Source organism: Rhinoderma darwinii, chromosome 6, assembly GCF_050947455.1.
Source record: "Rhinoderma darwinii isolate aRhiDar2 chromosome 6, aRhiDar2.hap1, whole genome shotgun sequence".
NCBI classification, from domain to species: Eukaryota; Metazoa; Chordata; class Amphibia; order Anura; family Rhinodermatidae; genus Rhinoderma; species Rhinoderma darwinii.
The window spans coordinates 97,682,961-97,700,860 of record NC_134692.1 but is presented as its reverse complement, the minus strand read 5'-3'; the positions used below and the strand labels follow the sequence as shown (position 1 = coordinate 97,700,860).

At 44.3% G+C, this 17,900-nt stretch overlaps 1 protein-coding gene across 1 annotated transcript in view; it reads left to right on the top strand.

The window, feature by feature from the left end:
* The window catches only part of LOC142656614 (ectonucleotide pyrophosphatase/phosphodiesterase family member 7-like), an 82,109-nt gene that overhangs the window by 34,987 nt on the left and 29,222 nt on the right, over positions 1–17,900 (top strand). The window contains exon 2 of the mRNA XM_075831540.1: positions 1,979–2,124. Within this exon, the coding sequence (XP_075687655.1) occupies positions 1,979–2,124 (146 nt within the window). The remainder of the gene's footprint in view (positions 1–1,978; positions 2,125–17,900) is intronic.

Sequence of the window (17,900 nt, the reverse complement as noted above, 5' to 3'; positions counted from 1 at the left end):
AAACCGGATGTTTACATCCGGTGGAACGCATCAGATAGCAGGTTCCTACTGCGCACGCGCCACGACGGAGCTTGCGTTCCAACGCTCCTGCGCATGCGCCAGCCGGAACTAAGCTATTCAAAACCTAAGGATGTCCGAAAATAACACAATATCCAAAATTAGACCATAATCGACACAATGCATTGGACTCAATTGTCCATCCATAATGAATTTATGCAGATATTCAATCGCCTATACAGATAGTAAGGCTAGAGCAAATACAAATGTGTACAAGATGCAAAGCTGCTGATGTAATATACGACCCCCTAGTGGTAGAGAACTAAATCTACATGTCATATTGTCTAAATATGATATGATTGTAAATATCAATGGGAATATTACGAATATTCTATTAAAGGGAACTTTAAACACTCCAAACAAGGATATCAAATAGTCCCAATAAATAGCAAGGCAGAGAGAAACACATCTGCCAATTGTTTTATTACCAATTGATGTATGCTCCTCCTATAAATGTTTGACACTTTATTCAGTTTACTATGGCTTGAGAAAGGTTCCTGTTGAACCGAAACGTTGCTGTGATGAGGTGAAATAAATCCACTTTTGCTTTCATCCACCTTGAAGTCCTGGTGCCGTTACTACGCTCTACATTTTTCTCTATATATATATATATATATATATATATATATATATTAGAGTCCAGATACAGATGAACACAGCACTCCAACATACCTATATATCAGGCCATGTGCTCGTCACCAGGGGATGAATCAATTCCCCAAATTGAATAGAGAGCAACCATAGAACGCAGTAACGGCACCAGGACTTCAGAGTAGATGAAACGGGGTGGATTTATTCACCTCAAGTGAGCGACGTTTCGGTTCTACAAAAATAATAAAAGTTAGAGAAAAAAGCTTTTACCATATTTCCCCAAAAGTTATGTAAAAAATTAATAAAAAAACATAATTGGTATCACCGCGTCCTTAAAATTCAGAACTATTACAATATAAAATTATTCACCTGCACGGTGAACACTGTAAAAATATAAACAGAATTGCAGGTTTTTGGTCACCTTGTTTCCCATAAAACATGGACTTGTATGTACCAATAAAAACTACAACTTGCCCTGCAAAAAACAAGTGTTCACATCGCTCAATCGATGGAAAAATAAAAATGTATGGCTCTCAGAATATGGCGACACAAAACTTTTTTTTTTTCAAAAGTAGTATTACATCAAAAAAAGTATACATTTGGTATTCCTGTAATCATTTTGACCCGCAGAATAAAGTTAACATGGGATTTTTACCACATGGTGAACACTGTAAAACTCATCTCAAATAACATAGGCAGTGAGTCAGTCTCAGACAATTTCTAGGTCGGAGCTTTCCAGCAAGGCAGGAATTTTCATTTACTGTAAAGGAGATCCACACACAGGGAACATTTCATTTTAACAGTAATGTTTCTACCTGCCGCATTCTAAAAGAGGAATTGCACCCTTTGGATCTATCCCTATAAAACTAGGCACTTATATGGTTTAATGAGCTACTTAAAAAAAAATGCTGAATTACTATAGATAACATCTTGAGCTACAGGGTTTCACAAGAAAAGCCAATCAGACCATATTTCCTACTAAAACCATCCCTATTACTGTTTCACAGTTTCTTTAGTTTCCTGCTGCTTCCAAATAACCTCGGGCAGATGTATTCACACATTAAATCTGCTGATCACACTGCAGATAATTTATTTTGTTGAACTTGTTATCTATGAGATTTATAATTGGTATTTCCCCCAAAGCAAGTTACACATTTTCATTACAGTAAATTATATCACAATGCAATTTCCAAGCATTAAAATTATAATTCTATTTAATTATGCTCTATGTAAGACTGCTCAACCACCTACTTGAGTTGCCTGTTTTATTACAACTTGTGAAAGTTGCCTACTGTATCATCATATGACCTGAATTTTATGAATCTTACAGGCCGCTGGATTGAAGATCATGGCGTTATCCACAATTTGATGTTTAATACTGAAACCCTTCAAAAGATTTCTTACAAAAGAACTCAAAATATGTCAGAATGGTGGGACAATGGAGTGCTTCCGCTATGGATCACTGCACAGAATCAGGTGACATGAAGCACTACAAATATGCCAGTAAAGTAATATTCTGTAATTGTTAAACTGAATTACTGTGCTCAGAAACAACATAACGAGTCATGCACATGACGAAGCACACATTCACACACTTTTTTTCTGTATGTATTTTTATATGCCATAATGATCAATTGTTTTAACTTTCAAACTGACTGCAGAAAACAACTGTGTCCCCGCTAAGTGCTATTCAACACCCACTCCTGTTCAGGATGCTGCAAAGTTGCTAGGTCTATATTTAAATGCCTTTGCACTCTTCCTAAATGATTAGGAAACCTATATCAGCTAAGGTTAAGCCAGGTGTGACCCCCCCACCCCCTAGCTAATAATATGTGTGTCTACCTTCTCCCCTAGATTTACCCCTGTACACCTGTCATATTGCCCCACCTGCATGGTTTGCACCTGTCATGGCTGCTAAAGCCTTTACCGTATGAGGGTATGTTCACACACTTAACAAAAAACTTCTGAAAATATGGAGCTGTTTTTAGGGAAAACAGTCTCTGATCTTCAGCCGTTTTTGAAGCTGAAAATGAAGCTTCTTTTAAGGCTATGTTCACACGGAGTATTTTGCCGAGTTTTTTGACGCGGAAACCGCGTCGCAAAACTCGGCAAAAACGGCCCTAGAATGCCTCCCATTGATTTCAATGGGAGGCGTCTGCGTCTTTTTCCTGCGAGCAGTAAAACTGCCTCGCGGGAAAAAGACGCAACATGCCCTATCTTCGGGCGTTTACGCCTCTGACCTCCCATTGACTTCAATGGGAGGCAGAGAAAGCGTATTTCGCTGTGTTTTATGCCTGCGGCGATCAATGGCCGCGGGCGAAAAACGGCGCGAAAATCGGCGTGCAGGGAGAGGAAAATCTGCCTCAAACTTCCAAACTGAAATTTGAGGCAGATATTCCTCCTGCAAAATACTCCGTGTGAACATAGCCTAATTTGGAGCTTCCTTTGAGACTTCTTTTCAGGCGTTTTTTGAGGTGGTTTTTGAGGTGTTTTTCATAGTGTTCAATGGAAAATCAGCTCTAAAAAACGCCTCAAGAACACGGAGTATTTTGACAAGCTCTTTGGCGCGCAAAACTCGTCAAAAACCGGCCGAAAATGCCTCCCATTGGTTTCAATGGGAGGCGGAGGCGGTTTTCTCCCGCGAGTGGTAAAACCGCCTCGCGGGAGAAAGAAGGAACATGCCCTATCTTCGCACGTTTACGCCTCTGACCTCCCATTGACATCAATGGGAGGCAGAGAAAGCGTATTTCGCTGAGTTTTTTGCCCGTAGCACTCGAGCGAAAAACGCGGCAAAATCACGGCAAACGACGTGCAGGAAGGACAAAATCTGCATCAAAATCCCAATCGGAATTTTGAGACAGAATTTTCCTCCAGCAAAAAACTCTGTGTGAACCGAAAATTCTGCCTCAAAATTCCGTTTGGGATTTTGATGCAGATTTTGTCCTTCCTGCACGTCGTTTGCCGTGATTTTGTCGCGTTTTTCGCTCGAGTGCTACGGGCAAACTGCTCCAGACGTTTTTTGCACAGTGGTTTCACAAAAACTCGTCAAAACACGCGTCAAGGTGTTTTTTTTACCCTTTCTCACTCATTGAAATGGGGTTTTGGAGGCGGAAACCACCTCAAGATGGGTCATGTCGCTTCTTTTTATCGCAACGCGTTTTTTTACTCGCTGTAAAAAAACTCGTCCAACTCCCATGAAATCAATGGGAGGCATTTTCGGGCGTTTTTTGACGAGTTTTGTGGAGCGGTTTCCGCTCCAAAAAACTCGTCAAAAAACTCTGTGTGAACAAGGCCTTTACGGAGTGTGTTTTTACGCTCCGTTTTTTAAAACAGAGGCGTAAAAAGACGCTCCATATGAACTAAATGCTGTTTTTCCAATTGATTTCAATGGGCAGATGTTTGTAGGCGTTCAGCTTCTGTTATTTTAGACATTTTTCGAGGCGTAAACGCCCCGAAATACGCCTGAAAACACTGCGTGTGAACATACCCTCATGGGTGCAACTTGATCACATTTTTTTATTTGTTAGGCTATGTTCACACTACCATTTGGACCTTAGTTTTGAGCCACTGTCAGGAGTTCTTTCACTTTGATGGCAAGAAAAGCGCAACACTACTCCCTTCAATTTTAATGTAATTCTGACTGACCCCATTATAAGTCAATGGGGTAGCTCTTACACAAAAGTGAATATAGCCTTAATATGAAATAAAAAAATATTCAAGAAAAATTGGTCCGCTCACCACTCATTCAAGTAAGAACGCCACATTCCATGATTATTCGGTGCACGAGCAAGAGAGCGAAGTAGAAATCCAAGGAAAAAAATTTAGCGGTCCAGCACACGATATGATGTGAAAGAATACAAAACTGTTTATTTAAAGGGACAGTGTCATGATTTTTTAAAAAAAATAATTTATTTGTTTTTATTTAATAAAATATTATATTGACTTTATTAAAAAAAAAAAATTATTAACACTTTCTTACTGTACTGGGATCTGCCATGTTTTATTTAATCTGTGTATGTGTCTCTTAACGACACATACACAGATGGAATACGGCAGCTACAGGCGCAGTTCAGAGCCACCCTGCAGAGAAGCTGGTTTGTAGGGAGATAGCAGGCGCCATTATGAAGACCGGCTGCACTGCAGGTAAGGTGTGTGTGTGTCTCTGTCTGTCTCTCTCTCTCTCTCTCACAGACCCCCCCTCGCGACCTCTGCTTTTATGGATCAGATATTGGGAAAACAAGGAAGTGGGAGTGCTTAGAATTAACCCTTCAAGTTGATTGGCTATTGGGTACACAGTTTCTTTACACATTTTTAGCAGCATACTAAACAGAATCACAGAAAAGGAGACAAAGTACAATGCAAACAATTGAATAAACAGTGTAAGTGAAGCATTCTATTATATTATATGCATATGTACTCACCTCTTTAGATTAAAAGATACAAAAAATACAATCTATTTATCTGTCTCATGGAAAGTTGTGTCTTTTCACAAATTAGTCCATTTATAAATCAGGTGCTTGGATAGTGAGACAAAGGGTGAATGTGCTGCCAAATCAAGCAATTAACCCTTTATGGTACCCAAAGGTTTAAATTATAGATCAGACTTAATGTATATCTATTGATAATAATTCTATTGGAATTATATTTCCTTCACGTACAATTTTCTTTACAATATCATAAAATATTAAATACATATTTTTGCAATACCACCAAAGCAGTGAGGTGACATGTAACAGTTTAAAATTGACAAAAGATATTCTAAAAGTCCAAATGATATAACTGATCCAATACATATCCAATAGTATAAATTTGATTGAAATTTGTTTACAATATTTTCATAATATATTCATTAACATCTAATTCGATACAAATTCGTTTGAAATTTGTTTAGAATATTTTCATAGTATATTTATTAACATCAAATTTGATTCTGTGATTCTGTTTAGTATGCTGCTAAAAATGTGCAAAGAAACTATGTACCCAATAACCAAACAACTTGAAGAGGTTAATTCTAAGCACTCCTTGTTTTTCCCAATAACTGGTCCATAAAAGCAGACTCTATACATCAGAGAGTAGCTATGATTAAGAACTGAAAAGTTTGAAACGCGTAGGTGTTCTCTCCCGGGATTTTTTAATTCCTTGTTTTAATTTTGACTTAAATAAACAGTTTTGTATTTTTTCACATCATATCGTGTGCTGGACCTCTAAGTTTTTTTCCTTAATGTAAAATTGACTTAACACAAAATTTGTGCTGCAAGGCAACAGTGCCATACCTCCCAACCATCCCGAATTCAGCGGAACAGTCCCGGATTCCAGGCGGTGTCCCACTGTCCCGGGAGGCCGGTAGTTTGTCTTGGTGTCAACTGTATCTGCGTCCTCAGGATGCAGATACAATTGAATCCAATGCTGAAACAAGGGATTATCACCTCCCTGCTTCTGCATTCACTGTCCACTCGTCAAGGATTACCCAGGCACAGCGCTACATAAACCATATATGTACAGTGATGTCAGGCTTCATCTATGGAGTCCCCAGCCAGAGCAATGCAAGCCGTCTGGCCGGAAACTCCTGTCTTGGATAACACTTAACGTCACTTTCTATATAAACACAGTTGCCTCAGTGGCTCCGTGACAGTACGCTCAGACCATGGATCCCGCTGGTCAATCCAAAACCGCGATCCAGCTGATGCAAGTGGACATGCATGACCTCCGGGCATGCCAGGTTCAGCTCCTACAGGCTGTAAACTCTGTAATTTACTGTTTGGATCATCCTTCTATTCCTCCTGTGGCTGCTACTGCTGCTCCACCACCTGCTATCCCTTCTGCCTCTCTTGGGTCTGCAATCTCATTGCCTCCACCTCCTCACTACAACGGGTTTCACAAGACCTGTAGTGGTTTCATTAACCAGTGTACAATCCACTTCAAGTTACATTCCGCTCTGATGAGGCCAAGTTCGCTTTTATTATTTCCCTCCTCTCTGGCAAAGCCCTGGCATGGACGAACCCCATCTTGGAACGAGAGGGTCGGGAATTCTCTGATTTGCCATTGTTTTTAGAGACTTTCAGTACAGTGTTCGAGGAACCGGGTCGAACATCCTCTGCAGCTGCCTCACTGCTGACTCTCTATCAAGGAGAATCAACTGTAGGGGAGTACGCCATCACCTTATGTACACTGGCATAACGAAGCTCTAGTGGAAACTTTCTGGCAGGGACTATCTTCCCTCTACTTTGGATGCCTTGATACTCAGATCGATATGAGGATCCAAGAGCACACTTGTGTAGTTCGCCGGGAGAGGAGATCTTGTCAATTGGCACCTAAGTTTTAAAGACCTCTTCTGCCTTCTCCTGTTGTACCCCTGGAGGAGCCAACACTGTTAGACAGACTCAGACTGTCCGACCAAGAGCGGCAACGCAAACGTTCTTCAGGATTGTGTCTATACAGTGGCCACAAGGGACATTTTGTGCTCCAATGCCCTCAGAAACAGGTAAGTCTCTAGCACCTAGGCTTGATTGGAGAGACAACTCTAGGTGAATCTACCCATGCTACTAAATCTACCCCTGCTACTAAATCCCCTTCCAGACTGTCTATTCCTGTGTTTATTGTCACCAGTGAAGGATTGCATAGTGTGCCTGCTTACTGGGATTCTGTAGCGGCTGCAAATTTGATCTAGCAGTACCTGTAGACCATCTCAACTTGGACACTGTCCCTCTGGAGAAACCTCTGGCGGTCGCTTCAGTTGATGGACAGTCCCTGCCTGACCCTATTCTGTCTATCACTAAAATACTGAGACTACAGATAGGAGTCCTCCATTTTGAATCAATAGCCTTCTACGTCTTAACAAAAGCTGTTAACCCTTTTTTGCTGGGGTTGCCATGGCTTTGCCTGCACGCCCCAAACCAAATCACGATCAAGAACAAGTACCCCTTGCCGCTTATCTCCGAGCTCTTTGACAGGACTCGTGGAGCCAAGGTGTTCACTAAGCTGGATCTGAATCTACGCATTTAACATTAGAGACGGTCATTACGAGTATATATTTGGACTGTGAAAAACTCCAGCTGTATTCCAAGAATTTTAAATGACATCTTCTGTGATCTACTGTGTGTCAGTGTGGTGGTGTATCTGGACGACATCTTGATCCCCTCACCTGATCAGACGACACATCGGAAGCATGTACGCCAAGTTTTGTTGCGATTAAGGGAGAATAGCTTGTTTGCGAAACTCGAGAAGTGCGCATTTGAAAAAAATCCATGCCTTTCCTGGAGTATATTATTTCTGATCTTGGCCTTCAAATGGATCCAGAAAAGGTGAATTCTTTATTGGAGTGGCCATGTCCTCAAGGTCAAGGATTTTATAATTTCTATCATCCATGAAGGGAGTAAACGCCAAGGACTGCACCTCCGAGGCAGAGTTGGCATTCTTCAACCTCAAGAGCGCCTTCACTTCTGCCTCTGTTCTTCATCATCCTGACGTGGCGTGACAGTTTTCCTTGGAGGTTGATGCCTATTCCATTCGTGCTGGAGCACTCCTGTTTCAAAAGAATACCAAGAGTATCGCAGTATCATGCAGATTTTTCTCCAAACACTTCTCTCCTGCTGAGCGCAACTACTCCATTGGGGACCGAGAATTGCTCGCTGTCAAGTTGGACTTGGAAGAGTGGAGACACCTGCTGGAGGGGGCTAATCATCCCTTCATCATCTACACAGATCACAAGAATCTTACATATTTGCTGTCCGCACAGTGACTAAATCCTCGTCAAGCAAGATCGTCGTTGTTCTTCGCTAGATTTTGATTCCTTCTTCACTTTCGCTCTGCTGACAAAAACATTTGGGCCGATGCCCTGTCCCGGTCATTTGAGACTGATGACTCTGAAGAAAGTCCCCAACACATCATTGATTCCTCTAGGATTATTGCTATTAATCCTCTACAGATCAAGGACATTCCTCCTGGAAAATGTTTTGTCTCCGTTATGCTGACAGTAAAATAATTCTCTGCTGTGGGCATAATTCCAAAATCGCTGGGCTCTCGGGTGTCTGTAAGACTCGGGACTTTGTTGCCTATGCTACCCAAAGATGTTGTGTACTATGTTTCTTCCTGTATGAACTGTGCCCAAAACAAGGCTACCCATTCTAAATCTGAAGGCCTGCTCCTACCTCTGCCAGTTCTTTATACCCTCTGGCAGCACATTGCTATGGACATTGTTACTGACCTTCCTCCTTCTGCTGGATGTATTACTGTCTGGGTCGTGGTGGACCGCTTCTCAAAGATGGCACATTTCATCCCTTTAACTGGTCTTAGCTCTGCTCCTCGCCTGGCAAGTTTGTTTATCCAACACACCTTTCGTCTGCATGGCCTCCCCCTCCATAATGTGCCAGATCGGGGTGTACAATTCACATCTAGTTCTGGGAAGCCCTGTGTGGAATTTTGGATGTGAAATTGGACTTTCCGTCTGCTTATCACCCACAGTCTAACAGCCAAGTTGAAATGATCAACCAGGTACTTGAAAATTACCATCGTCATTTTTTCAGCTCAACAAGACAATTGGGTACAGCTTCTTCCATGGGTCAAATTCTCTTACAACAATCATACTGTCACGGCGTGGGGTGTGGACCCACTGGGCCGTACCGCGTAGCGGGGTAGCAGCTGGCCAACTAGGTACAAAACAATGTCTATAGTTCAAAACGGACGCAATAGTAGATAGTGGCAGGATCACGACTTGGCTTTCACAGCAGGTGACGCCGCGGATTCAGCGGGAAGGCACGACTTGGCTTTCACAGCAGGTGACGCCGCGGATGCGGCGGAAGACACGACTTGGCTTCCACAGCAGGTGATGCCGCGGATGCGGCGGAAGACACGACTTGGCTTTTACAGCAGGTAACGATAGTACGGGATACAGGGTACAGGCAGCAGGAACGGGCAACACTGGGAACTGGAAAACACTGGGAGACCTTTAGCAAGACAGACTAGGGTATACAACAACGCTCAGGCAAGGAACTAGTGGGCAGAGCTAATTTTTATAGTCCAGCAGCCATTTGGGTTAATAACTGATTACTGGCAGCTGGACGAGTACTGGCCCTTTAAGGCCGTGCACGCGCGGGCGCGCACGCCCTGCGGGGAACGGCGTGAGGACCCGGAAGACAGTGCCGGCGCCTGCCAGAGGGAGGAGGACGCCGAGCAGAGAGGTGTCCATGGCCGGGATCGTCAGGGGGTGAGTTAGAACGGCGATCCCCGGCCATGGACGTAACAGTATCCCCCCTCTTACGCCCCCTCCTCTTGGGACCAGAGCGGGAAAGAAATTTCTTCACGAGGACCGGGGCATCGATATTCTCCTCTGGCTCCCAAGACCTCTCCTCTGGACCAAATCCCCTCCAATCCACCAAGGAAAATGTCCTGCCTCCTACTTTCTTGGTGGCCAGGATCTCCCTCACTTCAAAAGTTCCGGATGAACTGCCAGATGCCACTGCGGAACTAGGAGTCCTGGAGTAGCGGTTTAGAACCACGGGTTTTAGCAAGGAGACGTGGAAGGAATTAGGGATCTTGAGGGTAGGAGGAAGAAGCTTGTACGACACAGGATTGATCTGCAGCAGAATCTCGAAGGGTCCAAGAAACCTGGGGGCAAACTTGCAAGATGGCACCCTCAGCCGGATATTCCTGGAAGACAGCCAGACCTTCTCAGGATCCATCTTGAGACCCTGATCAGAGATAATGTAGCCCAGGAAGGGAAGAGACTTTTCTTGGAACACACACTTCTCCAACTTGGCGTAGAGATGATTCTCTCTTAATCTAAGCAACACCTGGCGGACATGGCCCTGATGAGTCACAAGATCTGGGGAAAAAATCAAGATATCATCGAGGTACACCACAACACAGACATAGAGGAGGTCACGAAATATGTCATTCACAAATTCTTGAAATACTGCGGGAGCGTTACACAGGCCGAAGGGCATGACCAAATATTCGTAGTGTCCATCACGTGTGTTAAAGGCAGTCTTCCACTCGTCTCCCTGACGGATCCGGATTAGATTGTAGGCCCCCCGCAGGTCAAGCTTGGAAAAAAATTTCGCCCCCCGTATACGATCAAAGAGCTCAGAAATCAACGGCAAGGGGTACCTGTTCTTCACCGTGATCTGATTGAGACCCCGGTAGTCAATACAGGGTCGAAGGGATCCATCCTTCTTTTTGACAAAGAAAAACCCGGCTCCGGCCGGGGATGAAGACTTTCGTATGAAGCCCCTCTCTAGATTCTCTTTAATGTAGGCCGACATAGACTGGGTCTCTGGCAAGGAAAGAGGGTATACTCTACCGCGAGGAGGAGAAGAGTCAGGAATCAAGTCGATAGGACAGTCGTATTCTCGATGTGGTGGCAATATCTCTGCCTCCTTTTTGTCGAAGACATCAGCGACCTGAGAGTAACAAGGAGGTAGCCCAGACAATGACTGAGGCGAAGAAGGCTGGGATGGAAGGACATGACCCAGACAGCGGTCTAGACACTTGGGACCCCACTGAAGAACCTCTCCAGAGTTCCAATTCAGGACTGGGGCGTGAAGACGGAGCCAAGGCAAGCCCAGCAGCACGGGGTTGACGGCCTTGGACAGGACATACAGAGAGATCAGCTCGGAATGAAGAGCTCCCACCTGGAGTCTCAACGGCTTGGTCACAGACAATACTGGGTCAGGCAAAGGCAGTCCATCTACCGAGGCAACGATCAATGGTCTCTCCAGCAAAACAGTGGGCAACTGAAGGAGATCCACAAGGTCTTGACAGATGAAATTGGCTGCGGAGCCAGAGTCCAGGTAGGCAGAGACTGGATGAGGTCTCCCGCCAGCGACAATGGTTACAGGAATGAACAGCTTGGACGAGAATTCTCTATCAAGTGCCGTAGCGCCCAGGGTTGTCTCTCCAACCAATCCCAGACATTGGGGTTTCTTAGGCCTCTGGGGACACAGACGCACGACATGGCCAGCGAGGCCGCAATACAGACAGAGTCCAGAGGTGCGCCTGCGCTGTTTCTCCTGATCAGACAGTTTAAGCCGATCCACCTGCATCAGGACCTCGGACGCAGCAGAAGAACAGGGCAAGAGGGGTTGCTGGAAGTTGGGCGCCAGTCTAGGAAGCCGTCTCTCCTGAAGAATCTCTTGGGATCTCTCTCTGAGCCTTATGTCCACGCGGCTAGCCAGCTGAATCAGATCATCCAGGGCAGCTGGGAGATCTCGAGCAGCCAGTTCGTCTTTGATCTCAGGCAATAGGCCATGCCAGAAGGATGCTACCAAGGCCTCATTATGCCAAGACAATTCTCCTACCAGAGTCCGGAACTGGATGGTGTATTCGCCCACGGAGACGTCTTCCTGACGCAGGTTAAAAATAGCAGTAGCAGCCGATGAGGCTCGTCCAGGCTCCTCAAATACGGAACGGAACAACCGCACAAACCCCAGGAAGTCTCTGGTCACGGGTCCCTGTCGTTCCCAGATTGGGTTCGCCCACGCCAGGGCCTTGCTGGCGAGTAGGGATACAATAAAGGCAATCCTGGCTCCGTCCGAAGGAAATGCTTGGGCGTGCAGAGTGAAATGGATTTGGCATTGGTTCAGGAACCCCCTGCACGAACTTGCATCTCCATGAAACCGTGGTGGCAATGGCAGCGAGAACCGAGAGTCCGAACTGGAGCTGCCAGGAGGTGTAGCTGGAGGGTTGATCGGAGGAGTTTCACTAGGAGCGATGACGGAAGAAACTAGTGCACCAAGATGCTGCGCCATGGAGTCTACTGCCACAATGAGTTGATCCTGTCGCGCTTGCAGATCCTGCAGGTCTGCCTGCATGGCTTGGGAGGATGACAGACTCCTGACTTGGCCAGCGGGGTCCATGGCCTGACCGTACTGTCACGGCGCGGGGTGTGGACCCACTGGGCCGTACCGCGTAGCGGGGTAGCAGCTGGCCAACTAGGTACAAAACAATGTCTATAGTTCAAAACGAGTACCTGACGCAATAGTAGACAGTGGCAGGATCACGACTTGGCTTTCACAGCAGGTGACGCCGTGGATTCAGCGGGAAGGCACGACTTGGCATTCACAGCAGGTGACGCCGTGGATGCGGCGGAAGACACGACTTGGCTTTCACAGCAGGTGACGCCGCGGATGCGGCGGAAGACATGACTTGGCTTTTACAACAGGTAACGATAGTACGGGATACAGGGTACAGGCAGCAGGAACGGGCAACACTGGGAACTGGAAAACACTGGGAGACCTTTAGCAAGACAGACTAGGGTATACAACAACGCTCAGGCAAGGAACCAGTGGGCAGAGCTAATTTTTATAGTCCAGCAGCCATTTGGGCTAATAACTGATTACTGGCAGCTGGACGCGTACTGGCCCTTTAAGGCCGTGCACGCGCGGGCGCGCGCGCCCTGCGGGGAACGGCGTGAGGACCCGGAAGACAGTGCCGGCGCCTGCCAGAGGGAGGAGGACGCCGAGCAGAGAGGTGTCCATGGCCGGGATCGTTAGGGGGTGAGTTAGAACGGCGATCCCCGGCCATGGACGTAACACATATTAGTGAGTCTACTGCTTCTTCTCCATTCTTCATTGTGTACAGTCAACATCCACGTGTTCCTCTTCCTGTGTCAGCTATGTCTCAAGTGTCTGCAGCCAATTCTTCCTTTGGAGGTTTACTTCACATCTGCCAGTAAACTAAAATTTTGATCCTTCACACAGTTGATCACATGAAGAGATATGCAGATAGGAAAAGGAAAATTCCTCCTCAGTATTCTCCCGGAATCAAGGTCTGGTTGTCTTCCAAAAACATTCATCTTAAGATTCTTTCCCAAAAATGTGCTCCCAGATTCCTGGGTCCCATTGAAATATTGCAAGAAATAAGGCCTGTGTCCGATAAGCTTCGGCTACCTCCTACCCTCAAAATGTCTAACTCATTCCTGTGGTCCTGAACTGATTCAGTAAATCCCCTGGTTCTACAGTTGCTCCCTGCGGTTCTTTTGACATCTTTGAAGTAAGAGAGATCCTGGATTACAAGAGGGTAGGAGAGAGGGCCTTCTACCTGGTGGACTGGAAAGGTTTTGGTCCTGAGGAGAGGTCATGAGAGCCTGAAGAGAATGTGGATGCTCCGGCTCTCATCAGGAAATTTCTCCCATGCTCTGAACCTAAGAAGAGGGGGCGTAAGGAGGGTACCTTTATGGTCGCAGTAGCGCACCGCCGGCATTACTCACCCGCCAACGGCCGCGATCGCAAACCCACGAGCTAATGCTGGCTTCTCCCTCCTCTGAGATGCCGGCACACTGTACTGTCCTCGGCTGCTGCTAGGGCACTGGCCTTTCAAGGCCGGGAGCAAGCATGTGCACCTACAAAAAGCTCCCTATCCAATCCCTACTCTCCCTGCTGTATAAAAAGGACTCTGCCCTCTTCCTCCTTGCCTGAGCATTGTTGTGTCTACCCATGTTCGTCAGCTAATGGTCCCTTAGTTGTATCCTGTTCCCAGTGTTCCCGTATCCTGTTTTCTGTGTCCCGTATCCAGTAATTATGTTTGTTCCTGAGCAAAGTTTAGTGTTGGAGTCGACTTCATCCTCTGGGTCTTCTGTCACGCCTAGTGTCACCTGCCACGCCAAGTGTCATCTGTGCCGAGGAGTCTGCTACGCCATAGTGTCTGCTACGCCACGTGTCTGTTAGAACTTCTAGACAGGTACTCCATTTCTAAAGTCTGTTATGACTTTTGTTTGGCCAGCTGCTACTCCACTATGGTGGAGCAGCCTAGTGGGTCCACATACATCACAGCTGTGACACTGACAATGCAGAGTTTGGGATCAATACATAATTGAAGAGCATAAAAACACTGCTACCGCATGGTTCTCAAACAGAGTTACTTTACCACAATGTTGAAACAATAATGGCCAGGATATAGTGGAACCACAAGTCCAAAAAGACACATAAAGCTGACTGAGGTCTCAGAAAGCCATGGTTCATAATACAAAAAAGGAAAAAAAATCAAAAGGATTTTTAAAAAAAATTGTTGTAAAATACATTTAGAGACGAGGCAGCACTACCAAAATACAAAGGGATTTATTTACTCACCAGTGCGACGTTTCAGTCCAGTTGGACCTTTCTCAAGCATGTGAACATATTTACAACAGCAGTATATAAGGACTCATAGAGACAAAAGTGCTCATAATAAAATTAGTACAAAATACTTCAAAGTAACATCATACATACAATGAAATATGTCATGTCGTGCATGTTAAGAGATACATAGAATAAGTGAATCACAGGTGCATAAAATAGATGTAAGGCTGCTGTATAATGTGTACAAACAGTTTAACTGTCTAACTCCAGGTGTATATAAGTGAAAAACGTTTAAACAGCATTATTACATACACTTACTTAAATGAACTTCCTACAGCGCAATCTCGGAGTCTGAAAGATGCTACTGCGCATGTCAATTAGAGCCATCTACCACTAAAGGGAGCAGTAAGATCATAAAGCGCATGCGTGCTGAGTAAACAGAGAGATGTATCTCTTAACATGCACGACATGACATATTTTATTGTATGTATAATGTTATTTTGAAGTATTTTTTACTAATTTTATTATGAGCACCTTTGACTCTATGAGTCCTTATTTACTGCAGTTGTAAATATGTTCACATGCTTGCGAAAGGTCCAACTGGACTGAAACGTCGCACTGGTGGGTGAATAAATCCCTTTGTATTTTGGAAGTGCTGCCTCGTCTCTATTTTGTTCGTGGATATCTGTTGTGGGACTCTGTATTGGGTTGAGACTTGCACCCAGTATTTTATATCCATCTCTGGTGCGGTGACAACTACATTTCTTGAATGGCACACTATCGTCCCCCAGCATTACGAGACCTGGCTGCCTCCTGAAAAAGTATACATGATAAACATGGGGTATTAGTAGATATTTTGTTCACTGTCTTGCAAATCCCTACACTAGAACTTTTTGTTCCTATATTGAAGCAATTCACCAAAATATGGGACATACTAACATAAAAAAAAACAAAAAAACAGGCCATACTTTCTACATGGGCATGTTAACACCAGTTCCTAACTGGAGGCAGACAAACCACAAAGGTTGTGGTACAGGAGAGTGCTCAGGTACAATATGCTAGTGATATCATGTGAAGGTGTCACGCTGCATCTACGTACAAGTCTGCAGTCCAAATAGAGCAAGATAGGAGCTGCACAGCAAGAGGGATAATGGGTGCTGAAGCTCAAGGATCTGGACCATGGATCCCACCAGACACAGTCATGCAAAGTTCCCCGGAGCATATCCAAAACGAAGAGAGGCAGCACACCAGCATAAGTGCAAAATAGAGGTGTTTATTCACCTATTGCAACAGGCGACGTTTCACCTTCTCAATGAAGGCATTATCAAGCTTTTCCATGACTACATACAAGTCTGGTAACATGTGCCCATGTTTTCAGTATTGATATTATTTAACATATTATTTTGTTGCAAATATTAATATCCACTGGATTGGTATTTATTGAATAGACATACATTTCTCTATTTTCGCCTCATACCTGTTTAATACTGTCAGTGGGAAGGTTAGTTTTGCAGTAGGTTGTAACGATAATTTACCCACTTCTTATCGTTTCCTGTTTGTCTTGTTAGTCTAAATATACCTATTTTATTAAAAGTAAATTTTTTAAGTAACTACCTTAGCTGATTTCGGTATGAGAAAGTGCAGAGCCAAAAATCCAGCGCTTGAGGTAGGTAAAAAGAACAACTGTTCCAATTTTATTAATGGTATAACAAATTAAAACGAACTTGAAAGAATAGTTCGGTAACTTAGCAGAGTACAGAGATAAGTGGAGGGTGAAGGGTCAAAAATTTGCCTTGGTTAATTGGAGCCTACGCGTTTCTGACACGTCTTGTGTCCTTATTCATGGCATGCCATGATTTCGGTATATAAATTCTGACGTAACTGCCTACGCACAAAATCATCTGTGGCCTGGTATCTTGACGTGCTTGACAAATTGGGGATCTATGGAGGCATTATACTGTGGGGAGGCACTATGGGAACATAATACTATGTGGGCTGAACTGGGTGTGTATGGGCGGGGTTGGAGGCGTGGTTTAAAAGGAAAAAAATTGCCGCGCCACTCTACGTGCGCTACATCGGTTGTCCCTCTTTGCGATACTTGAAAGTTGGGAGGTATGGAGTGCTAACCTATAAATCACTGCGACACCCATAATATTCTTTATTCACTATTTAGTATAAACCTTTTCTTTTGCAAAAGATTTAGTTAAGTGTCAAAAAGTTTGCTTCTATTCAACATAGTGTGAAGTTGTACATTAGCATTAATAATCTTACAAAACATAACTGTAAAACAAGGCTTCTAATTTTATCAGTAGCATGACAGATATCACCTGATGACCATCTTTTCTACTTATACTAATCCTTCAAGAATGCAAGGTTTCACACACTAAGCCTTATTTATTACCTTATTTGTACTGGTTGCTGTGTCACACAGTTTAAACTATACGTGACTGCAGGTAAATTCTGATATGCAAAATGGTCAAAGGGCAGTGAAATATTCATTTTCATGTGTTGGTTTTGATTTACCTATAGAGTGTCACATATGCACAAATACTGTATATACAATGGTTATATAAAATATGGACACCATTTTTATTTCTACCTTAGCTCTGTGCTTTCAAAAATTGTAGAATGATCTATCTAAAGGTGTTGTGGTTCACGATAGTTAGAAATGTAATACGTACTACAGACCTATAAGGGTATGTGCACACGAGAAGTGGCTTTTATGTCTGAAAAGACAGACTGTTTTCAGGAGAAAACAGCTGCCTCGTTTCAGACGTAAAAGCTCCTCCTCGCATTATGAGAGGCGTCTTTGACGCTCGTAAATCTTGAGCTGCTCTTCATTGACTTCAATGAAGAACGGCTCAAATTACGTTGCAAAAAAGTGTCCTGCACTTCTTTGTCGAGGCAGTCATTTTACGCGTCGTAGTTTGACATCTGTCAAACGACGACGCGTAAATGACAGGTCGTCTGCACAGTACGTCGGCAAACCCATTCAAATGAATGGGCAGATGTTTGCCAACGTATTGGAGCCCTATTTTCAGATGTAAAACGAGGCATAATACGCCTCGTTTACGTCTGAAAATAGGTCGTGTGAACCCAGCCTTAGCACTCTGTGTGCCGCTAAATGGTGCGTCTGTAAAAATTCTCTACTAGAAGCATTACTTCCAATTTAGACTACCTCCATACTATGGCATGCGCTGG